Source organism: Leptinotarsa decemlineata, unplaced genomic scaffold (genome assembly GCF_025532065.1).
Source record: "Leptinotarsa decemlineata unplaced genomic scaffold, Ldec_3_MD MMD2_tig00002159_RagTag_RagTag, whole genome shotgun sequence".
Classification (NCBI taxonomy): Eukaryota; Metazoa; Arthropoda; class Insecta; order Coleoptera; family Chrysomelidae; genus Leptinotarsa; species Leptinotarsa decemlineata.
In genome coordinates, this window is record NW_027412574.1 from 4,977,294 (window position 1) to 5,004,211 (window position 26,918).

A 26,918-nucleotide genomic window follows, 5' to 3' on the forward strand; every position below is an offset into this window, starting at 1 on the left:
TGAGCAGTTAGAAAAATTGTTTCCTGTGATAGCAATGGACCGAGAAAATTTTGTTGACTCACTCTGTGTATGCGAAGCCCATGGTCATACTATTTTATGTCTTCCCCCTATTACTGTAATTCAATCCGATCTAGATGATGTGGGCTGCTGTAAAAAAACCGAGAAAATATAATCAATCTCCAACAGATAGTGATTCTGTACTAGGAAATGTACGAACGGTTATTAATGAAGTGAACGACAGTGGTGAATATATGAAACGTGTTCAGCATGTCATGGAAAAGGAAAATGAATTATATCACGCCGCCCGTGCCATACAAAGAAACTGCCGACGTTCGGTGACTATTTAGTTTTCATACCATCCGAATTGACTTCTTACACATATATAGAAGATACATAAAATGAATCACGATCAATATATAGTATCGAGTAGTTCAGAAAAATAAGAGTACCAAGACATGGAATAATAATTGCTCAGATATGAAAATATGGAAAACAATTCAAATGAACCCATTTAGGTTAAAAGCAAAATACCACAAAATCCCTTTCTATTCCTTATATCAGCAACAGGTATCCACTCCACAACCCAAAATAAACTATTATCTCTACATAGTTTACATTAGATAAGAATGAAATAACACGGTCAGTTCGACTTAAACTTCAACAGTGCATGGAGCTGCTGGTGGACTCTTAAGTGACCGTGTTTTTGAAAACTAAAATGGAAGAACGGACTTTTGTTACTATCTCATATGTATTTTTCACGTGCTTCATGCCCTCCTCACATTCTAGTGAATATTTATAACAGTGAATCAAGTTTTGTTAGGCACTTCAAGACTAATAAACAGAAAACATGGACTTCTGCAACTACGGCACAGTTAATAATAACTCTTCATCCATTGGGGATGACGAGGAAATCGGTTTACTTCCCAAAATTGTCGAAGGAAATCGCAACAAAATTATTGGCATGGAGAAAACTTCCTTTCGGTTTTCACTGTATTTATTTGCTTATTTCATGTTTTTGTGTAGCGGAGCAGCGGTTTTCAGTTACTTTGAGGCACCTGAGGAACGGGCACTGAGAGTTAGACTTGGAACAGCAGTACAAAAATTTTTGGTGTCTAATCCTAACGTTACAGGTCAGTTTTCAGTAAAATACAATATTAGGCGTTTTATCTATGCTGTGGGCACTACAGCTCAAATAAGTAAAAGAGGGGTTTCTAAATGTTTGGAAAAATCATAGGACTGAGGTGGGACTTATTCAAAAAACACTTCATTGAGAGATTTTTACTGAACCGTTTTACAAAAACGCAACACGTGTTTCGTCGTACAATGGCTTCTTCAGGTGTTTCAGGTGAGACTGGTACATTTGTTTGGATACGGCTAATAAAAGCCGGATTTCAGGGGTTTAAAAATAGGTATCAAAACATGAATACTAAAAATAAAATATCAATTATTCCAGTTCTATCTAATATAAAAAAGGAGAAAGGAAAGCAGAATGGATATTGCTCATGAGGCCAATATGACTATCCACTGGGGTTGTGACTGCGAGTGATTATTTGAGTTGGATGTATATTTGAGAAGAATTTAGATTACTAACCAAATTCTTCTATCTTCGTTCTATTTAAACTTTCCAAAATAATTATTATCTCTATCAAAACTTTTTACACCGATAAAAAAATGTAAATTACATAAAATATGTACTCAATATGTACTAGAACAAAAAAACAAGTCAACAGGAGTGTATATCGATAAAAAGTTAACAGGAGTTTCCTCGTTTTCTTTGAAAGTAAAATGAATTGGAATCGAAGAAATCATATTGTAAAAGTAAAGAGGATAACAGAATATCTACCTATGAAAAAAAGTTGTAGAATTTTTTAATTGAAACATAGGTTTTTTTAACCAACATACATCTATGTATAATCTTTTTTACCATAATCATTTTTTATTTGAGTTTTTTTCTTCAAAATTATCTTGATAAGACTCCTTGCGTAAACAATGGAAAAGTTGAAAGAGTTTCAAGTTCGAAAGCATCATGTTAGCTCATTAACAATTTTTGAAAATTATCTATTTGCTGTGTTGAATAGCTAATTCAAATTCTTTTCTACATAAAGTTATGTCGAAATATAGTAGATGGATTGGCGTTCAACAAAAATGAATAATTATGACTATCTCGCCATCTACCAGGAAAACTTTCTCCTGTCATGACTTCTAAAATTAGAATCTGAAAACTGTCACTTGAGTATTCAGAAAATTTCTTGAATATGTTGTACAAAAGTATCCTTAATTTCTGTCATAGGTCTCATCAGCAAAGTTGGGCTAAACCACGATTTATTGTGGGAGTCAACTGTCTTTGAAGGTCAAGCCTGAAAATAAGTAAACATGGGCATCTTCCCTTACGATGACGCCATCTTTGAAATAATAATAATAAACCAGTCTCCAAAAGACGATCAATTGTCCATTGTAGATCCAAACTCCGACACGAGTCTTCGCGGTTTTGAGACGCTAAGTTATCATTAGTGCTGCTAGGCACGAATAATAATGATACTGCAGTATAGTTTTCTCCTTCTCCTTCCTCTAAGACTCTGATATGAGGATTTATTGTGATTTAAAATATTCAATTTTTTACCCTAAAATATTCCTCTAGAGTTATATCAAGTAGACGAGAAAAGATGTTTTTTGCGCATCAAACTATTCTTCATAATAAATAACATACAAAATGAATAACTGAAGAAAGATTGGTTGGATAACAGGATCAATTTTTTCTTAAAAAAACAACCAAATTTTCGAGACAACATCAACATAGAACGGCATGAAACAAACGTTTGTTTCATGCCGTTTCGTGTTAGTGCTGTCTCGAAAATTTGGAAGTTGCAGCGTATTTTATTATTTTTTTAATGTATCTAATATGTCTACTGGTTTTTAAGATGGTAATATCAACACGAAGGAACTACTTTTCAAGCCCTAAACAAGAATTTAAGTAAATTCGAAACTTTGGCCAGAAAACATCTGTTATTTTAAGAAAAAATTGATCCTGTCACCCAACTAGTCTTTCTTCAGAAAAATTATTGGATCACTAAACTAGTTACCCAAAATAAATAACGTACATTCTATAAAGCAAATGTTGGTTCACAAGGGAAAATGACTGACAATATTTCTGTAGAACAATGGAGTGCCGCTGTGAAACTAGTACTCCTTTAAACTCAAGAAAAACGATTGCCAACATGTTTTTTATGTGGTAGTAAATTCCATGATTACAAATTACAGAATTAAGGTTTAGAGATCTCTGATACGTGTTTTGTCATTATTTTTGAGAGAGAAAATTCTCACTATTACTTATATTTTCATACTGGAAACTATTTGCCTGATTTACAAAAAACATAATAAGGTCGGAATTCCGGAAAATATAAATTACATAACCCGGCGAATAACAGAAAATAATATATATCTTTCTGTTCCAAAAACAAGTCAAACAAAGTAGTCTTTAATTTAATTTGTTTTTTATATTGACACCTATACTTTAAATTATATTTTATACTGGGATATATCTTATTTTATTGCCATGACATGTAAACTTACGTTCAAATTGTGTATATTTGTTTTTTACATTTTTTGAAAGGGACTATACAAACTATTTTGTCTACAAACTTTGTTAAATTTTATTTTTTATTATTATATGTTATCTATTAGATATGTGAACTTAGTTCTGCTCAAATCGTGATTCGTTTTTGGGTATTTGTGTTTTTGAATTTTTTTTCTTTTATTTCTTGAAATGCTATTCATACCAGATTTGTTAACAAGCTTCGTCAATAAGATGGTATTTTTTTGGACAATAAAGTATATGTATATCTATCTAAGGAAAAATTGTAAAATTGAAGTGAATGTAGACAGCTTCTCTATCCTTCATATTCGAATTTGAAATTTCCAAACAGTCGTTTTAACGTTAGACATAGATATTTTAAAACAGAGGAACATATTCATGTTCAAATGAAATGACGAATATTAATTTGAGAAAAAATGATTTCGAACAGAGTAGTAAATAAATTATGAAATTCTGCTGTCGCATCTTTGTATTAACTGGAATACTGACATCATCATAATTATTTAAGATTGCATGTTGTCGAGTAGTAAAATCACTTTTTAAATTTCAATGAATAACATATAGATAAACCCCCAACTGACAGTATCGCTAGAAAGTACAAGAACCTTTGATAATTTTATCTGGTTTATAGCGATAGTGTCAAAAGTTATCAACACATGTGGTATCTCACTACTCTCAAAAATATTGATAAGGCTTTCTTATGCTTTGGGATATGATAGACTGCGCGACCCCGACTTTGTACTAATCGTTATGAAATAAATATCTTTCTGTAAAACAACATCGTTAACCGTTGTATTCAGTTGTAAAAGAATACCAACGGGCCATCCGTAACGACTTTGTTTTCTGTTTCACGTCACTATATAGTATTAAAAAGTTTTATTAATAAGCAAGAATGTAATCATTGTCTTTTGTGTCAGATATGTTGGGTAAAGAAGTGAATTACGTCTACACACTGCATACCAGAATTTCTTCGAATGTTCAGACTCCCATTACCTAAAATCATGGATGGCTGAATTAAAACGATATACTCTTTATCAGTGTGTCAACATTTTGGGAAAATATAAGAACCTGTCGATTGTTGATGAACGATAAATAAAAAAAGCATTTTTACAATCATTCATAATGATTTTGTTTTGTTATTGATCATCGCTAACTTTGGAATTTGATTGAGTCCATCGTGATCGTACTCAGCTAATTTTCAAGTACAGATTCGATCACAAAGATGAAAAAAATACTCAATTCCAACTTTCGAAACCGTTTTGTTAGATCCATAGTAGTAACTCGAAAATAACTACATAATAATCCCGTTATTTGAAAAAGGCGATGAAACAGTCATTATCAACTACCGACCCATATCACTCACTACACACCTGAACAAAGTATTCGAAAAAATCATAAAAAAAGGATAACATGGTATGTCTCAAAATATAATATTATATCTGACCATCAATTTGGGTTTCGTGAACAATTATCTACCCAAGACGCAATCTTTGCTCTTACTTCAGAAATATAATCTGCTCCTAATGAGAATAATCCGTGCCTATGCTTTTTTATTGACTTGTCGAAAGAATTCGACACAGTTGACTACAACCTTTTACTGAAAACACTAGAAGATATTGGTATAAGAGGTGATGCTCTGAACTTATTCAAGAGCTATCTCGCTAATAGACTTCAGTGTGTAAAAATTGATGACATTTTGAGTGGTATACAAGAAACTGTTGTAGAAGCCCTCCAAGGCACAGTTCTGGGGCTAATTATTTCAACGTATATGTTAATGGACTATATTTCATCAGGAGCAGAGGTAAAATTTTGGGCTTCGCAGATAATACAGCCATTTTCTAGAAGGCAAATAGCTAGCAGCAACTGGAACATCTATAGTTAAATCGGATCTGGTTTTGATTAAAAATTGGCTGGAACATCGATTATTGACAGTGAATCTGGAGAAAACTCACTATATACCTTCCAGTTGCAATAATTCCAGCTAATCTTGTTTTTTACAATTGAAAATTGATCAATATGTAATACTTCCCGAAGCTAAAGTGGAATACTTAAGAGTAATAATAGATTCATATTTTAAATGGGATGTTCATATTCAGTATATTTGTAATAAGTTGCGTTGCATACTTTTTAAATTTGAATTTTTGGTAAAAATATTAACGAACTTTAACCTCAACATTTTGTACCATGCACTTGTAGCGAGTCACCTGAGCTACGGAATTGCGTATGGTAGAGAAAACTACCATACGCACCTTCGCCCTATTGAGATGCTCCAAACAGGTTCCTGTATAATACTATTCCTGAGTAGATAATACTATTCCTGAGGAGATAATACTATTCCTGAGGAGATAATACTATTCCTGAGGAGATTAGTACTTTCCGAATAATTCACTTGTTTGAAAAAAAATTAAGACTATTCATTTTTTCTCAACCTAGGATAGTAGTTTCCGATTTTGTTGACAGAAAAAATCTTTGAATTCAATGTACATGATTAGGTACTATCATTTCAATTTGGAAACCACACTCTACATCGTTTTATTTATATTATATATTTTTTTCTTTTCCAATTATTGTGTCATTTTCTTTTACTCGTATACAGGGTGTCCCTGGACTTCCTCTTTTCCTCTCGGGAATGTATAGATGGGGTCAAAATATCACCAGTACTTCATATAACTTTTTTTCCTAAAATCCTTCGTTACCAAGTAACGGGCCCTCGAAGTTACAAAATGAAAAATGTTTTTCTTTGATAACTTTTCAAGTGAATATTCAAAATCATCCAAATTTTGGTAATTGACTAAACAAATGAATTCCTTCGATGAGTTTTCATGCAGGAGTCAGTTGTTTTGCTACAAAGTCAGGAACGGACTACCCCCGATGGTCCACACCCCAAAACTTTGAAATGACAGATATTTTTCAATATTTTTCAACAAATTAAGGTTACTTGGACAATTTTATGAATAAAAGTACTCGTGTGGAAAGTCGATCGGAGCAACGAGTCTTGATAAAAATGTAGTTTCACTTGGCGACATCAAACCCGCTCGTCCACCATTATTTGAAATGAATAATTATCAAAGCAGAAATAATAATGATAACGTTAATTCAACAACATTTATCCTGAGATGTCTACCATTATTCGAAAATATTAGTTTTTAAGGAAAATGGAAATGATAGGTAAAATGTTCATAACGAATTTTTATAATGCAAACACGTTTAACTAACGAAACTCAAGAGCCTCAAGAGCAAACAGAAATGAAAAATCCGCTACAGAAACTGCTCGATATGACCACCTTCTCTCTCTATACATTTTCTTAGTCTGCGAAGACACCCTCTCTGTACTTGAAATAGCATTCCAGGGTCGTTTCGTATGGCTTCACAATGTAATGTTATTCTATTCAACAATGCATCTCTTGTGTGAATAGGTGTAGCGTAAACAAGGCTTTTTAGATGCCCCCACAGAAAGAAATCCAATGGATTTAAATCCGGAGACCGCGATGGCCATGAATATGGCCCACCTCTACCAATCCATCTATTGTGGAAAATATGGTTCAGATGGTCACGCACAATCAAACTAAAATGAGGAGGAGCGCCATCATGCATAAGCCACATATCTCTTCGGGTTTGCAATGGAACATGTTCCAAAAGTCCATTCAAATCGTTCTGAATGAACTCCAAATAACGTTCTCCATTCAATCGGTCCTGTAGAACGAATGGTCCTATAAGATGGTTTCCTATGATACCAGCCCAAACATTCACGTTGAATTTCCGTTGGTGTTTGGTTTGCAATATCCCATGGGGATTTTCTTCGGCCCATATATGGAGATTATGAGAGTTGATAACTCCATCTCTACTGAAACCTGCTTCATCAGTGAATAAAACTCGACTAATAAAAGTCATATCCTCTCTTTGCCTATCCATGAACCAATTGGCATATTCCAGTCGTGCTGGAAAATCTTGAGGTGTCATGGCATGTACCTTCTGGATGTGAAATGGGTGGAGCAGTTGTTCCCTAATTATTCTTTGAATAGTGGACTTGGATGTATGGAACTGTTCTGATAGATTTCTGATGCTCATTGAAGGATCATCAGCGACGGCTTCCAAAATATTTTCCTCCAATACAACGGTACGTACAGTCCTAGGAGCGCCCTCACCACCTCGTTTTGGCAAAACTGTACCTACAATAATATCGAAATAAAACAACGTGCTCAAATTAATTATCAATTATTACATACCTGTCTCCCTCAAGCTGCGATCGACACGCTCGAATGTTTCTCTTGACGGTACCGTTCGATTGGGAAAATGCTCGGAATACAGACGACGAGCTTCTGCAGCATTACAAAATGCTCGTCCATAAAATACATGCATATCTGCGTATTCATTGAATGTAAACTGTTCGGCCATATCAAAAAAATTCAAAATATCCTATAGAATATTGACAATACAATGATAGTCATATGACAACGCACCACTCAACAAAACAAAATCGCATTCCAGTTTCTCATTTTTTATCAAAACTTTCTAAAAGGTTTTTTCGTCAACATCTGTGAAAGAAATATTATTCCCTGGATATTTTTCACCTGATCATGTGCAGCCGTTTTTGTAGTTCATTCGTTTGCTTTTTATTAGTATAGTAAATATTTTTTCCGATGTGCGTTTTTTCAGCTAAATTTAGATTCGTGTTAAAGAATTTCTCCCATAAAATTATAATTATCAGTGAAACTCCTCAACAGTTTAGCTGTGAAGAAGAATTTGAAACATTCGAATGTTGAGTTTCATGAGATTCAGATAACTGATCAACACGAAACGTGATTATTCCACACGTATTATGTACATACAAAATATGGAATGAATTCGATATTTCATAGTAGAGTAGCTTGTTAGTTTAACAACACCACGAAACTACAGAACTTGATATTTCTTTTGAAAAAATATCTGCTATCACAATTGTGACTTAAACTTCCATATAGGTACTGTACTTTTTGTTTACGACTTCATTTTAGCATACTTTGTATTATTCCTGTTATAAATGTTGTTGAATTAACGTTATCATTATTATTTCTGCTTTGATAATTATTCATTTCAAATAATGGTGGACGAGCGGGTTTGATGTCGTCGAGTAGAACTACATTTTTATCAAGACTCGTTGCTCCGATCGACTTTCCACACGAGTACTTTTATTCATAAAATTGTCCAAGTAACCTTATTTTGTTGAAAAATATTGAAAAATATCTGTCATTTCAAAGTTTTGGGGTGTGGACCATCGGGGGTAGTCCGTTCCTGACTTTGTAGCAAAACAACTGACTCCTGCATGAAAGCTCATCGACGGAATTCATTTGTTTAGTCAATTACCAAAATTTGGATGATTTTGAATATTCACTTGAAAAGTTATCAAAGAAAAACATTTTTCATTTTGTAACTTCGAGGGCCCGTAACTTGGTTACGAAGACTTTTAGGAAAAAAAGTTATATGAAGTACTGGTGATATTTTGACCCCATCTATACATTCCCGAGAGGAAAAGAGGAAGTCCAGGGACACCCTGTATAAGTATCTTTTTACTATCATTAATGTTATAGGTTCAACTTTATATCGGTAAATTATATCTGTGTTTTAATAAATTGTTGAAATTGTAATGTTCCTGTTATACGAAGCTATAAGTGCTTTTGCACTTATCTTCATTTTTCTTTATTCAACTAGAGTCATTATTATATACCTTCTGTAATGTACTAGTATGTTACTTAATATGGCTTTCGGAAACAAAGATTAATAGGCGTCCTTCTATTGTATGTCACCCATATTTGGAATAACGCAATCGATTAACATGGAGAATCAAGAGCTGTTGCGCTTGATATTTCTAAGGCCTTTGACCGTGTGTGGCGTGAGGGTTTGCTGCTCAAACTTCGATGCTATGGCTTGTCGGATCATTTTTCTGTATGGCTCTGCAGATTCCTGAAAGAACGTTCCCTGGAAGTGGCTGTCGATGAATATCTCTCGAATACTTTCATCATCAACGTTGGTGTTCCCCAGGGATCCATGTTGTCGCCAACACTCTTGTTATTGTATATCAACGATTTATTGCAATAAATCATGAATCCAATATATTGCTGACGACACCACCTTCGTCTTGGTATTCCATTTGGACTCTAGATTTGGATCGGCTATGGATCTACAAGTGATTTCAAATTGGGGTTAAAGTAACCAGGTTCAATTCAATGCCTCAAAAACCCAGGCATCGGTTTTCTCCACGAAGATAAATATCTCCGAACCGGATATAATAATGTCAGGTCAGACAATTCCGCTTTCTTCTTCGATAAGTTTGTTGGGGGTTAAAATGGACACCAATATGGTTTGGCACAATCATGTCGCTGGAATTGCAAAGGCTGCTTCTCAAAAGCTTGGAACACTGTTCCGAACCATAAAACTATACACACCTCAGCAACTTTTGATGCTTTATAAAATTCAGATCAGACCTTCTTTGGAGTATTGTTCTCCTGTATGGAGCTCTGCCCCCAAACATAACCTGAAGTTGCAGAATTGCATCCAGAAAAGAGCCACCCGCCTGATTGGAGACGCGAACATCACGTGCAACCTTGATAGCCTGAAACATCGAAGAAAGGTTAGAGAAGAAAGATTTGTCTCTCTTCTATAGATACTTTCACGGGAGATGTTCAAGTGACTTGGCACATTTGATTCCAAAAGTGGTACATATCAGAAATACACAACAGACTGTGCCTACTCATCGTTTTGTGGTTCAACTCAGTACACCTCGAACTTCACTGTTTGAGAATTCTTTCATCTAGAGAAATGCGTTTATGTGGAATGAACTTCCTGAGAATCTTTTTCCAAGTGGATTTAATCTCCAGCCATTCAAATCGCTTCTTTCGAATAGGAAACCGCTCTGATACTGCCTTAAGGATTTTTTTGTAGTCTTGTGTTTTGTTTAAAAAACAAATCTAGTTCATGAGAAAATACTCTCAGATCAGAACCTAACAACTGGCTTTGTTTTTTTAGGGTGAGAATCAAACATTGAGTGATAAATGCTCCGGGAAGTGCATACATCCAAAAGGAAAAGTTGATTTCAGCAAAGGAAAGCCAAAGAGGGTAGAATGGATGTAGCTCAGAGTATATCTGAATGACATTTTAAATATGTTACAAAAATGGATGACAGACCAAGTTCATGAAAAAAAACTATTTCTCACCTTGATGCAAATGCAATAGATGATTTAGATAATATCAGCTCATCTTCAGGAAGCAACATTGACAAGACAGAAATAATCAACACGAACGGATAAGATGCTGAAAATAATAGTAACAGTACTAATTATGCTACCGATGAGAAAGATACTACTGACGTAAATAAACCATTTTCATACTTTGAGAATGTGTCAGAATGAAGTATTTCTGTTCCTTACAATGTTCGCATTAGGATAATAGAAAAATAAAGTGAATATTTTCAAAACAGAGAAGGGCCATATGCCAATGTATATAGACACGTAACAAAAATAAATGGCGACGAACATCATCTTTCAAAAGATTGGTTTCATAAAATCATGACTAATGGTGAAGACTAATGGTGAAAAATCCTACAGTCATGGTTGCTTTATTCCCGTACCTCTAATAACCTGTACTGCTTTTGCTGTTGTTTGCTTCGACCAATAGTACTACTGCGGGAACATTTACGACTGGATATCAAACGTGGTTGAAAATCCGAAAGTGGCTGACCATGAATGTAGAAATGAACATCTAGAAAATCTTGAGAAATAAGAAACTGTGGAAATGGGGCTGAAATTGCATAAAACAATAGTTGATGCAGCTTCGCAATTGTTGGATACAAAAAAACAGAAGTGGGAGCATCTTTTGAATATATTACTGGATATACCTTTATTTCTGGTCAAATAAAATTTGGCATTTCGTGGACATAATGAAAGAAAATACTCTAAAAATGAAGACAGTTATTTAGAATTAGTCAAACTATTGTCAAAATATGATATAGTGTTGAAATAACACATGATGGAATTGGAGCAAGATAAAACTTCAAAAGTATCATATTTATCGCCAGATATACAGAATGAATGCATTAATATTTCATCAAACCATGTGGAAACTAAGATTGTTTGGTATTACCTAACATTTTACATATTGACCAAATGTCTGAACTGATACGTTATGTGAAAATTGAAAATAGAAAAGTAGATATTAAAGAAGTATTTTTAGGGATTTTTGTAAGTGAAGAACTTCTTGAGAAGTTTAATACAGACGATTTAGATATCATGACGTGTCGATCCCAAAGTTATGACAATGCTGCTGTTATGAGCGGTGTGCACGGGGGAGTACAGTCAATTATTAAAACAAAAAACAACAAAGCAATTTTAATTGGTTGCATTGATCATTCGATTTTTTTTGTGTGGTCAATATTCATTTGCCCAAAATGTATCTTGCGTTACACTTTTTGGAACGGTAGAGACCATTTTTAAAAATTTTTTCGCCTCCACTAGTCGTTTGGAAGTGCTTATGAAACACATCAAATTATCTGTTGGAAAACTCTCAACAACGCATCGGGGTGCTCATTATCGTGCGGTAAAAGCACTAGCAGATAATTTTGAAGGAAAATCCTTAAGGCGCTCTCAGAGCGTTGCTTGGGCAAAAGTAGCGATTCACATTGAATTTGAATCGCTGGAGGTTAAATCCATTTGGAAAAACATTTTCAGGAAGTGTATTCCACATAAACGCAGTTCTCCAGATGAAAGAGTTCTTAAACAGTGAAATTCGAGGTGTACTGAGTTGAACCTCAAAATGATGAGCAGCCACAGTCCGTCGCGTATTTCTAATATGTTCCGCTCTTGGTGCAAAGTCACCTGAACACCTTCCGTGAAAGTATCTATAGAAGAGAGACGAGAAAATATAGACACCAGAGGTGCTGCACAAAACCTCATGCCTGCGTGTACATCACACTTTTTTATGCTATCTATTCTTCTGGTATGATGTTCTTCGGGAAATAAATGCTGGACAGATTGCATTGCAAAGAAAAGGCTTGACTAGACTACACTGCTACAAAAGTAGAGGCACTTCGTCTTTATATCGAAGAAAAACGGGGTTACATTGTGGAAGAGGCAATAGATAATGCTACAAAAAATCGGAAGACTACGATTTCCCAATAGAAAGACGACTTCGTCGTAAAAAACGGGTGGTTGGTGAGATGGTCAGTGATACAGGACTCGCACTGGAAGAAGAACTTCAAAAAGATATGTTGGAATGTCTTGACCGATTCAGAGTTGAACTCCAAACAAGGTCGAAGTCTCTTCAAGATGTGGCTTCATTGTTTGAGATCGTACAAATACTTTGCTTTTGACGAATACTGATGAACTGAAATTAGCTACATCCAAATTTACTGATTTTTAAGATGGGATCTTAGGAATAGAATTACTTTTTGAGATACCAAGACTGCGAAGAGACTTAAAATCCGCTAATATTACTGTTTCAGATTGAATATCTCCAGATTTTTTGAAGTTTATTGTAGAATGGGATTTTACAGAATTAGTTCCAAATTTTATGATTGCATTGAAATTGTTCATGACGGTTTGCGTATCCGTAGCTTCCTGTGAAAGGAATTTCAGTAAACTGAAATTAATAAAAAACTATTTGTGTTGAATAATGACCCAATTGCGGCTTAGCAAGCTTATTATATCAGCCATCGAACACGAAGCATTGCAAAATATAAATTGTGATGAAGAATTTCTGAGTTTGTAGCTTTCAAAGATAGAAAAAAAAGGTTTTAATTGTAAGATAAAAATAATTTTTTTGTGTCTTTGATTTCATTGTGTTTTGTTATTTGTTCAATATTTTAAATATAAATATCAAATGATCCATGACGTTCATCAATATCATTTAAAATTCATTGTTTCTAACTTTCGATGGGGTGATGGGGTGACGGTAATTGCAAATCTGTTTATGATGCCTTTCGAAGAAGTAGTGCTTAAGAACGCTTCGCTGATCGAATCTGAAACGAGAATCTCACTAAAATATAAAAATTATTTATATTCTCAGTTCATTTAAATAATCATATCTACTATTTATCAATAAAGTTGCTTGGACGATGTTTCCGATTTAGCAACTCATAGATAAAATATGATAATTGTGTCCTACTTTAGATACTTTGCCAAAATACTCATTTCTTCAAATATTAATTATGAATTCCGTAATAATTATCATAACGTTATCTGTTTTGTGCTACGACGAAAATATAAATAACTCAAGTTTTTCCATGACATCAAATCAAAACAAGGAATGACACAATAACACTTCCTGTTCTACTCGCAATAATTTAAAAGTGCCTTTTCGAAATAACTTAGAAGTTAAAAAAAAACAGAAGATGGTTGAGATTGATTGAGAAATTATGTCAGTAATCAGTCCTCAGTTCCAATTCTACTCTGTGATCTATAGTTTCGTATCCAGAATTTCCAAAATTGACGTAAGATACCCCAACTTTTTCGTGGAGATGATGAAACTTAACTTTTGAAAAATATCAAATTGTTAGCGATTCGAAATGAATCTGCTGAAAACAGTAAACAAGTTTACGTATCAAAAACGCTTTGTAATATTACTTTAATGAAATAAAATAGAAGAAATGGAATTCATATTACATAACTGTAATTGTTTAAAGTATGTTTACTTCTATTATTCAACAGAATGAAGAAGGAGTTTATATGGTATTCCGTCAAAAACTATTATTAGAAAGAATGTACCTAAACTAGCACATGTATGGTATTCACGAATGACAAATTAGCTACAGAGTTGTCAAAAAATAAGAAAAGAAACGTCAATCACTAATTTGGAGGTCACCTATTTTGCCACATTTCGTAAGTTGAATACAATTCACATGCCATAAAAAAGAGCCTAGGTAAAGCATTCTCGAGTTTTTCGTTGAATTATTTTTCATTTATCATTTCCCAGACCATTTTCATTACTGTAATTACGTTATTGTAGTTGGATCTTCTCTCTCGCTCTTCTAGTTGGATTTGGCGTGTTTATTAAATTATTCAAACAAATGTGTTTCCACTTCAACAAAGTAATGAAATTATTATTTAGGAAAATGTCAAGAAGAACGGCAACACTGTTTAATGAGAGATATCCCAAGACTAGTTTAAATCATATATGGAATTAGTAAAGCAAATGAGTAAAAAGAAATAATCGCGGTGGAGAGTAGTACATTTTCAAAATTACACCCTGTATATGTCAGCCCGTCTGTAATGAGGTATGGATTTGAAATTTCAGTGGTTATAGATTTTTTCGTAACTTAAATGCTTATCGAAATTGAAGAATATCTGGAAATACATCCACAATAAAACTTAACCACGAAAGTATCTCTCAATTTAAAGAGACATTTAGTTAAAACAGTTCGTCATTTATTGAGCATATTAGTACCGGATAGAAATTGGACTTGTCTCTTGACAAAAGGGCTTCATTATCAAATACACATAGTCCATACAAATATTGTACTTTCAGATGTTCATTGTGCTTATACATTAAATATAAATTTAATGTTATTTTATTGAGTGACTCTCTTAATTGTACTAATTTATTGTAGTGTTTTCATTGATACAAAAACTGTGAATTTTAAATGTTCATTTTATTCTATTTTATATCTGAATCTGAATTTTTTCAACCCATTCGTTTTAAACTGTTATAATTGTTCTGTTCTTTACCCACACCAGGGTTTTACCCTCATTGGATTTATCAGTTTATTCATCAAAGTATAGTGTTCCCTACATCCTTCACTTCATATTTATGTATTATTTACCGATAAATTAATTATATTTTTTCCCAACCTACGTTTGCGATGGTCAGACCATGTCAGGACAGACAATTCCGCTTTCTGCTTCGATAAGTTTGTTGGGGATTAAAATGGACACCAATATGTAGTCCTGTAGTGCTTGTGTTTTGTCCTTGAAAAATCCCCGATAAATTCTGGAAGGCGAGCCGACATTATTAACCAACGACCACTCACCACACCGTGAGGTAAGTGACAATTGGATCCGAGAATCATGTGGTGTGGCGCAGTGAGTCAAGAATGACAGCCTTGTGCATTTTTCCGGCTAAGATTTCTGCCTTAGTGCGGCAAGCTGGCATGATTTTGGGATTCGAAAGTAGAGAGGGCATCATTTCATCAAGGACAGGGACAAGGACAGAACAACCACCTTGACAGTGGTCTGGATAGAGTCTGCGGAGTTGGAAGCAAAATACTCGATATTTCTTCGTTTTTTCTCAACTTTTCGGACGATATTCATCTCGTCAGGAGCTAAAAACTCCAAGACTAATATCGTCTTGTACTGGTGGTCGAGAAGAACTACATTAGGCTCATTAGCTTGTATGAGCCTGGGGGTGGGAAACGAATAGTTCAAACGAATGCGGCACTTCTCGTTCCTCATAACGGATTCAATATCCCCCAATATACTGTATCGAGTCCTGCGTTACACATATATCGATGTGCAGGTTCACTTTACATACAGTGGCTCGTCTCTTCAACCCTATCTGCTCAATCAACGGTGAGTATTCGTATGTATAAAATGATCGTAAACAACTTATAACATGAATTGAATTTAACCATGTTATCGGTCTGTTCTTCTTAGGAATCGACAAATCCCCGCTTTTGGGGTTAAGAATGATCCGTCCGCCGACAAACCAATCTGGAATTGTCTGCTCTCCGTTCAGCCTCGAGTTGAAAATTCTGGCCAGATGACGGTGGGTGCTTGGTAGTTTTTTCTATCAAATTCAGTACATCTGGGAATGGAGCAGCAAAGTTCTTGGAACCCACAAGGGTTGTTCGAACATCATCCGGCGTCAGACTGTCGAAGCTCTCTGCTGAAAGCTTCGAACTACGCTAGTGTCTAATTTGGGTGGCTGCGGGTGTTCACAACACGTGGAGGCTCTTGGAATAAGCGAGAAGGTTTCTTGAGATTTCTTGCGGTTTCTTGCAAAGTGGGACGTAATTTGGGGACTATTTGCCGCACTGTGGGCGTGAAAGGTCTGTTTGCCGCCCTGTAATCCAGCACACATCCGAGACGCGTGTTGTTTCGCCAACGTAATCTTATCCCTCATGTTGTGTACACGTCGTTCAATCTTCCCGAAGCGCAAGGCCGGGATTTTGTTTTTTCAATTTGGAAAGCGGTTGGACGACGCTGTACATGGCGGTGTTAATTTGCCAGATATCAGCCCCTTTTGTTAGAACAGTATGAACTTCTGCACCCAAACAAGCCAGTTCTTCAGGAGCCTAATTATGAGTAGCGCTCTGCGTGTAATTATCCATTGGTGGCATGATGCAGGTAGATGTCATGCAGGTAGATGTCATGCAGGTAGCTGACCTGACTAAAATCATAAAGTGGGGTTGGCTTCTGTTGATGACTCCTTGCATTTGTGTTGTTTCTGCAGCCAAGTATTGCCTAACCCCTGCACTTGGCTATACCGTACTGATGACAGCTAATGAGGCAGAAACTTGTATATATGTGAACATGTGAAATAAATGTGAACATGTGAAATCATTATCATTACATTACATTAATGACTCCAAATATTCAAATTTGAATTTCTCAAAAATTCATTTTCATTTCAGATGCAGATTTGGAAGAACTGATAGTAGAAATAGTGAGAGCAAATAATCGTGGAGTTTCAGCTATCGAAAATGCCACTTCAGAGCCTAATTGGAGTTTTGGTCAATCATTTTTCTTTGCCAGCACAGTCATCACAACTATAGGTGAGATTGAAGAAAATGTTTGATTATGTTTCACAAAAAGAATTTGAAAATGAAAAGCCATAGTTTCATATTAATTCTTGATCAATAACTTTTTCCTTTCTTTTAGAAGACCAACCAGCTTTAAACTAACCTACAAAAAAAAAGGATATCATTCATAATCATAGGCCATATATTGAAATATACCCATCAAATTTCAAAATGCTAAATCCAACTTGAGTGGTTATATTCGATCTGAAAGATTTGCGATGATAATACTATCCTTGTTAGAGCGCCTTAAAGATTTTCCTGTAGTGCTTGTGTTTTGTCTTGAAAAAAAATATTCGAGCGAAGCAGTTGTACCAACGTGAATTTTCAACCTTAAATTTGTCAATTGCATAATGAACTAGCAGAAAACAGCTCTGACAAAAAATATACCCATTATGTATAGTTAAATGTGCGTATAAAAGTATTTGTTTCGAAAGTATTTTATCTTTCGTGTAATTTAATGTTTATATGAAAGTAGTTGTTTCAAGAGGGCTTTTTCTTCCAGTTTGTGTTTGAAAGCTACTTTTTGCAGGACCTACACATCTTTGCAAAGCGTTCATTTTGAAATCAATTGCTTTCTTTCTTTCTTTAGAATATTCTCACATTTTTTGTATAAAGATGGAGAAGTAGAAAGCCAAAATCTTCTTTCTCCAAAATCATGTGTATTCCGATCGTTTATTCTGTTGCAGAAAAGAAAGTGAAACATGACCTTCATCTGGTCTTTAAAAGGCCATCATTTTGGAATGAAGACAGAGCGCCACGTTTTGACTTCAAAATCATATCCTGCTCATCATTATTTATGTGTACAAACATTTTTCAAAATCTTCTGTCGACAACATTTCAAGTGTTTATCATGAAAAAATACTGACAAGTTGGATACACCTATCTGAATTTAGTAATTTTCCCTTCACGTTTGATGTATTTAATTTTTTTTTTTATTGTAAAAACCCAAAAGGCCAAAAGTAACTTTTGTACCTTATCAAATAACAGTCTTCAAATGCTGTCAAAATTATTTCATCTACTGAAACTTTGCGCAATTCGAAAAGTTCGGTAAAATCTACGAAAAAAAGTTGGCGTAACTAACACGATTTTGCGACTTTGTTTTGAGTATTAGATCAAATTTAATATAATAGAAGAAACTAACCACAATTATCATAATTTTTCCAGGATATGGTCATGTTACTCCACTCAGCAGAAATGGTAAATTATTTTGCATGTTTTATGCCGTGGTTGGAATTCCTTTGACTCTGGTACTGCTTTCTGCTCTCGTGGAACGATTACTGATTCCGACAGTTTGGCTCTTGCAATGGCTCAATTCAAAATTAGGACACCTTTATCAGCCTCTTCGAATACAAATCGTCCATTTGGCAATTATAGGTGAGGTCAACATTTTTTAATAAACAATTAAAAAAGGTATTAACATTTTAGAATTTTTTGATAGTATGCTAGTCTGCTAACTAACTTACCAACTTTCACTCTCAAGCTCATTAGCGGTTATTTGTTAAGTAATTGTTAGAAAGTACTTTCAGTGTTTTCACAATAGAAATATTTATTACTGCTCAAACTGCCTGCATAATCGCATCACTCCGAAAAAATAAATTTGATACCTGCCAATGCAAACTTAAACTTCACTCATTGAAAATGACCCATAAATCAAATAATAATGAATCACGCGACCTAAGAAAGACGCAAATGCCATAGATATCATCTTGGCTTGAAAAGTTCCGGGTCTTAGAAAGAAATCGTGTTTGTTTTTTGTTCAAAATTGGCTTTATTCATCAACGTAATCTTCATGAACAGCCACACTATTATTCCAGGGTCGCTCTAACATTTCAATGCCACTTTTGTTGAACGATTTCAGCAGGCCTCAGTTTCAGCAAGCTCTTCATTCGAGCGAAATTTTCACCAGTGAGCATATTTTTGAGGTCTGCGAACAGCCAGTAGTCGCTAAGAGCCAAATCTGGTGTATATGGTATATGCGGGAGCAATTAGAAGCCAATTTATGCAATTTTGTTATCGTTTTCATTGATTTGTGATTCTGTGCATTGTCTTGATGAAAAAGCACTTTCTTTTTCTCCAATTGGGGTCGATTTTCCGCAATTTCGGCCTTCAAACGTTCCAATCACGCTATATAATATTCAATGTTGATGGTATTTCCTTTCTCAAGATAGTCGATGAATATTACACCACACACATTACAAAATACCGTGGCCATAACCTTTTCAGTCGATTGTTGTGCCTTCGGAGCTTTGGACGCGGTTCACCAGATGACGATTTGATTCCGAAGTGAAATGATTGATCCATGTTTCATTCATTGTCACATTTCGACGCAAACATATATATATATATATATATATATATATATATATATATATATATATATATATATATATATATAGGAATAACGAAGGGAATGAATCGGGTATAGCAGTCAGAGGCAGAAAGATTGTAAAACTCTTTTTTCTGTTCAAGCTTTCGAGGCGTTTATTGTCTGCAGGTTTTTAACCATTATGATGAACTGGTACATGGTACAGTTCACTATTGAGGAAGAGGATTCCAACAGAAGTGTTCCCTTCTTAGATTCCCGACTAATAAGGCAAGAGGACAATTCCTTAATAACTTCGTGGTATAGAAAACCAGGATCATCTGGCAGATTCTTACACTATAACTCTTTCCATCAGGAAAAACAAAAAATAAATTTAATATTGGGGATGAAAAATCGAGTAGTGTGCACTACTCATAGCAGCCTTCGTTCACAAAATTTAAAAAAACTTGCAGAATTGTTTCTTCAAACTGGCTATCCAAAATCTCTCATTTATAAACTACTCTTCAACAGATCTTCCGTTAACACAATTCTAGACAATAACAATTTGTATCAAAACAATAATTTGCATAATAATTTTAATATTACTAACAATAACAATTCCCCACAAATGACATTTTATTTCTCGTTACCTCATCTAGGTAGCCTTTCATACAATCTTAAAAAAATTTTTAGTCAATTTGAACATGTGAAATTAGCTTTCAAAAATCTGAAGACTATTTAGAAACTTTTTTCCAACTTAAAAGACAAAGAAGATATAATCAATCTATCCAATGTGGTTTATTCCATCCCATGTTCCAGTTGTGAAAAGATTTACATTGGACAAACTAGTAGAAAATTAAAAGACAGAATCACTTCACACAAGAGTGACATAAGATGTAATAAACCGTCATGTTCCCTTTCTAATCACACCATAAATTTGGATCATGCTTTTTCCTTCGAGAATGTTGAAATTTTAGACTCAGAAAATAATACTCAAAAAGAACTTTCTTAGAAATGTGTCACATAGTTAAAAATTCAAATACTATTGATTCCAGGTCACACATTGAAAGTCTCAGCCTGATTTATACCTATCTCCTTTGCTTAAACAAAGAAAACACATTTGATAATACTTAATAATTTCAGAACAGAAACCCCGTACCTTCACTCTCTGTGATTCATCATTTTACAGTTCTGTGAAATCTCATTGGCAGCAATGCATTGGTCAGAACAAGAAATTCTGCCAAACTCAATGTTTCGTGTCAATCATGTCTGACTACCTGTTGAGTTCAATTTTCAAATTCATTATTTCATATTATTCGTGCAATCATCTCACATTATTGCAAAATTCTGAATGAATATTACATGTTTTTAACCAATTTTAATCTTGACATACATATATGATGATCCTCTTTGTTACTTATGTGTTAACTTCATTTTAACCTCACTTTCGTAAGTATGAACACGTTGTCTATACCCGTTTGTTTATTCAATAATTATTGTAGAGTTCCCGATGAAGAGACAATAAACGCCTCGAAAGCTTGAACAGAAAAAAGAGTTTTACAATCTTTCTGCCTCTGACTGCTATACCCGATTCATTCCCTTCGTTATTCCTTAACTTAGCCAGTCGAGCTAACCTTTCCTTCTATATATATATATATATATATATATATATATATATATATATATATATATATATATATATATATATATATATATATATATATATATATATATATATATATATATACAGGGTGTCCCTGGACTTCCTCTTTTCCTCTCGGGAATGTATAGATGGGGTCAAAATATCACCAGTACTTCATATAACTTTTTTTCCTAAAAGTCTTCGTAACCAAGTTACGGGCCCTCGATCGAAGTTACAAAATGAAAAATGTTTTTCTTTGATAACTTTTCAAGTGAATATTCAAAATCATCCAAATTTTGGTAATTGACTAAACAAATGAATTCCGTCGATGAGCTTTCATGCAGGAGTCAGTTGTTTTGCTACAAAGTCAGGAACGGACTACCCCCGATGGTCCACACCCCAAAACTTTGAAATGACAGATATTTTTCAATATTTTTCAACAAAATAAGGTTACTTGGACAATTTTATGAATAAAAGTACTCGTGTGGAAAGTCGATCGGAGCAACGAGTCTTGATAAAAATGTAGTTCTACTCGACGACATCAAACCCGCTCGTCCACCATTATTTGAAATGAATAATTATCAAAGCAGAAATAATAATGATAACGTTAATTCAACAACATTTATAACAGGAATAATACAAAGTATGCTAAAATGAAGTCGTAAACAAAAAGTACAGTACCTATATGGAAGTTTAAGTCACAATTGTGATAGCAGATATTTTTTCAATAGAAATATCAAGTTCTGTAGATTCGTGGTGTTTTTAAACTAACAAGCTACTCTACTATAAAATATCGAATTCATTCCATATTTTGTATGTACATAATACGTGTGGAATAATCACGTTTCGTGTTGATCAGTTATCTGAATCTCATGAAACTCAACATTCGAATGTTTCAAATTCTTCTTCACAGCTAAACTGTTGAGGAGTTTCACTGATAATTATAATTTTATGGGAGAAATTCTTTAACACGAATCTAAATTTAGCTGAAAAAACGCACATCGGAAAAAATATTTACTATACTAATAAAAAGCAAACGAATGAACTACAAAAACGGCTGCACATGATCAGGTGAAAAATATCCAGGGAATAATATTTCTTTCACAGATGTTGACAAAAAAACCTTTTAGAAAGTTTTGATAAAAAATGAGAAACTGGAATGCGATTTTGTTTTGTTGAGTGGTGCGTTGTCATATGACTATCATTGTATTGTCAATATTCTATAGGAAATTTTGAATTTTTTTGATATGGCCGAACAGTTTACATTCAATGAATATGCAGATGTGCATGTATTTTATGGACGAGCATTTTGTAATGCTGCAGAAGCTCGTCGTCTGTATTCCGAGCATTTTCCCAATCGAACGGTACCCTCAAGAGAAACATTCGAGCGTGTCGATCGCAGCTTGAGGGAGACAGGTATGTAATAATTGATAATTAATTTGAGCACGTTGTTTTATTTCGATATTATTGTAGGTACAGTTTTGCCAAAACGAGGTGGTGAAGGCGCTCCTAGGACTGTACGTACCGTTGTATTGGAGGAAAATATTTTGGAAGCCGTCGCTGATGATCCTTCAATGAGCATCAGAAATCTATCAGAACAGTTCCATACATCCAAGTCCACTATTCATAGAATAATTAGGGAACAACTGCTCCACCCATTTCACATCCAGAAGGTACATGCCATGACACCTCAAGATTTTCCAGCACGACTGGAATATGCCAATTGGTTCATGGATAGGCAAAGAGAGGATATGACTTTTATTAATCGAGTTTTATTCACTGATGAAGCAGGTTTCAGTAGAGATGGAGTTATCAACTCTCATAATCTCCATATATGGGCCGAAGAAAATCCCCATGGGATATTGCAAACCAAACACCAACGGAAATTCAACGTGAATGTTTGGGCTGATATCATAGGAAACCATCTTATAGGACCATTCGTTCTACAGGACCGATTGAATGGAGAACGTTATTTGGAGTTCATTCAGAACGATTTGAATGGACTTTTGGAACATGTTCCATTGCAAACCCGAAGAGATATGTAGTTCATGATGGTGCTCCTCCTCATTTTAGTTTGATTGTACGTGACCATCTGAACCATATTTTCCATAATAGATGGATTGGTAGAGGTGGGCCATATTCATGGCCATCGCGGTCTCCGGATTTAAATCCATTGGATTTCTTTCTGTGGGGGCATCTAAAAAGCCTTGTTTACGCTACACCTATTCACACAAGAGATGCATTGTTGAATAGAATAACATTACATTGTGAAGCCATACGAAACGACCCTGGAATGCTATTTCAAGTACAGAGAGGGTGTCTTCGCAGACTAAGAAAATGTATAGAGAGAGAAGGTGGTCATATCGAGCAGTTTCTGTAGCGGATTTTTCATTTCTGTTTGCTCTTGAAGCTCTTGAGTTTCGTTAGTTAAACGTGTTTGCATTATAAAAATTCGTTATGAACATTTTACCTATCATTTCCATTTTCCTTAAAAACTAATATTTTCGAATAATGGTAGACATCTCAGGATAAATGTTGTTGAATTAACGTTACCATTATTATTTCTGCTTTGATAATTATTCATTTCAAATAATGGTGGACGAGCGGGTTTGATGTCATCGAGTGAAACTACATTTTTATCAAGACTCGTTGCTCCGATCGACTTTCCACACGAGTACTTTTATTCATAAAATTGTCCAAGTAACCTTAATTTGTTGAAAAATATTGAAAAATATCTGTCATTTCAAAGTTTTGGGGTGTGGACCATCGGGGGTAGTCCGTTCCTGACTTTGTAGCAAAACAACTGACTCCTGCATGAAAGCTCATCGAAGGAATTCATTTGTTTAGTCAATTACCAAAATTTGGATGATTTTGAATATTCACTTGAAAAGTTATCAAAGAAAAACATTTTTCATTTTGTAACTTCGAGGGCCCGTTACTTGGTAACGAAGAATTTTAGGAATAAAAGTTATATGAAGTACTGGTGATATTTTGACCCCATCTATACATTCCCGAGAGGAAAACGATACCCATTGGGATACGACAATCGTTGAAGCTATTATCTCTGCATCTCCAAGACATTAACAAATCACAAGGCCAATCCTTGAAAGTTTGTTGTCTGAATCTGGAAAATCAATGTTTTTCACATGGTCAATTATATGTGGCATGTTCACGGGTCGGAAGACCATCTGCGTTGTTTATACCTTCGCCTGCTATATAAAGCCAGCACGTTCTTTCGATATATTTGCTTAACTGAAGAGTACATCCTAATAAAGAATAATTGAAATACTTGTTTAATGAAAAAATTAAATTATTAAAATAAAAAATGTGCTTTTTTATAGCCTCTAAAGCGGAACGAAGTCCGCAGGTTCAGCTAGTTAAATATTGACAAAAAAAATTTTTGCCTGATTTCTACTCAGAATTTCATTTGTTACCACCGGTTACGATTTATTGAATCATTCTTAAGCATACTGATGCAGTTTGACGAACAAATCCTCAAATATGCAATAACAGTGTCAACGTCATTTGGGTTAATTAAATCTGTACATGAAATGAAAATATTTTTACCTGAATCATTAATACCTTATCTAAAATACCAAAACAATAATTATTCAACTGCTATCAGTGGTTTTTGGAGCAATTCACAAGTAATGTTTTTGGGTCAATACTCAGTAATTTTAATATGTCATGGAAGTTGAACAATTATGAATATTGTTTTGGTAGGTATCTCAGAAGGGGTGTTGATGATTCAGGTAACATTTTTGTTATTTCAGGTACAGGTTTAATTAACCTACCTAAATGACATTGACAATTTTATTATAGTATATTAAGGGATTTTTTGTCAAGTTCACTTGATAATGGTTCAATGTACCCAAACCGGTCGTAACAAATGAAAATCTTAGTAAATATTAGACAAAACTTATTTTCTCTATAGTATATCTATTAAAGTAGCTGATTTTACAAAAAATACGCTAAAATGATGACGCATGCATAAGCATCACTGCAGTGGGTAAATTAGCTGATTTGGGCATTATAATGTTATACCATCACAGTACAGATATAATCTTGTTCCTGATGCTATAAAAGTCAAAATTCTCTAAGAAAATAAAACTCACAACTATCTCGATGCTGAAAATATTGTAGAAGGTACATAAGAAGCATCAATATAACAAACCTAATTAAAAAAATTATGTTTCTTTCCAAACCGAAACGAGGGAAATACCAAAAATATGAACATTCGACTCAAGTCGGCATTCACGAAGAAAAGAAGCTAGTCTTGTTTGGTCATCAAAGTCTAGCTACAGTCAATTTCGTGATTGATCTAGAAACTTGATGTCTAAATTGACGGTTCAACATCGCATATGTCTGTGTACAAATTTAAATGAAGACAACGTAGGAATCCTGAAATTAAAAAAAAACACTCAAACTACTTCTGTTTTTGGAAATGGACTTCGTTCAAATAGATATCAGGTGTTCGAATACGAGACAATCTTCATTGGCGATATTTCTAGAAACTCTCCAAAATACATTTCGTGAAATATAAGGATCAAGTCCTTGAAATATTCAAATTAGAAAACGTAAATTCAGAGAGAATCTTAGTAAATCTTCGACTTTTTGAAAAGATGTAGATTCAAAGTTCATTGTCCTTCTGTATGAACCAATACACTAACAGATTAGATCATATTTAAAAAAAACTAACGTGAAAGTAGCCTTTAAAACTTCTTGCTAACTTCAACAATTGTTAGGTAATCCTAAAGATAAGATGTTGGAGAATAAGGAAGTAGGAGATGTATGAAATAAGTTGTGAGGACTGCGCCAAAAAATATATCGGTTACATGAGCGAGTCATTAAAACTCGTTTCAAAGAACACATAGCACATATTCGATGTCGAAGACTAGAAAAATCTAGTGTCGCTTGACATGCCTTGAATAATTCCATAGAAAATAAAAATTGTCTGAAATTGTTGAACTCGATATATGACACTGAGTTTGTTGTTGCTTTCGAAAGTCTGGAAGTAGTTGAGTGTGGCATAAAAACTATGAACAGTGACAGGCGTTCGATTCCAAACAGTTTTTGAGTTAGGAATCAGTCTTCTTGGCTCGAGCAGAACTCAACTTGGTTGGTGAAAAATATGTCGAGAATATTGTTGCAGTTTTTCACTAAATATGTTTTTGTGATATGAAACAATAATTTCCGAATATTTCTAGATCCACGTGTATATTGTGTGTATCTGGAAACAGTGCTCTCAATTAGAACTTCTATAGAAAAGTGACAAGATACTGCTTTATGAACGAAATTATAAACCGAAATAATCACGGATACAATCTTGTGAAACAACAAATGAAGATAAATAATGACATAAAATTAGTTGTCATTTTGATTTTCCAAAGTTAATATGAATTTTATTCGCAATTGTCGCAAGAAACTATGGAAATCAGCAGGGATAGTGAGTTTGAAAATATACTTAACGAAATTTTCAATGCAGCAACTGCTGCTACAGCAAAATTATTGCCTGAAAAATCAAAGTCCCGGTTAGAAAACGTTTGTGATTTCTTTTAGAAATGGATAGATATGAAGAAATGCAAGACTTTCACAGCGGATATAATTTTGGCATATT

At 34.3% G+C, this 26,918-nt stretch overlaps 1 protein-coding gene across 5 annotated transcripts in view; it reads left to right on the forward strand.

Moving 5' to 3' along the window:
* LOC111502425 (potassium channel subfamily K member 1) overlaps positions 1–26,918 on the forward strand; it is a 109,886-nt gene that overhangs the window by 65,698 nt on the left and 17,270 nt on the right. For 4 of the 5 annotated variants that reach the window (XM_074177097.1, XM_074177100.1, XM_074177098.1 and 1 more), the window contains 2 exons: positions 17,190–17,330; positions 18,522–18,731. In XM_074177097.1, coding sequence (XP_074033198.1) covers positions 17,190–17,330; positions 18,522–18,731 — 351 coding nt within the window. Of the gene's footprint in view, positions 1–633; positions 1,131–17,189; positions 17,331–18,521; positions 18,732–26,918 lie in introns of those variants that run through there. The other variant, XM_074177096.1, reaches the window with a different exon arrangement.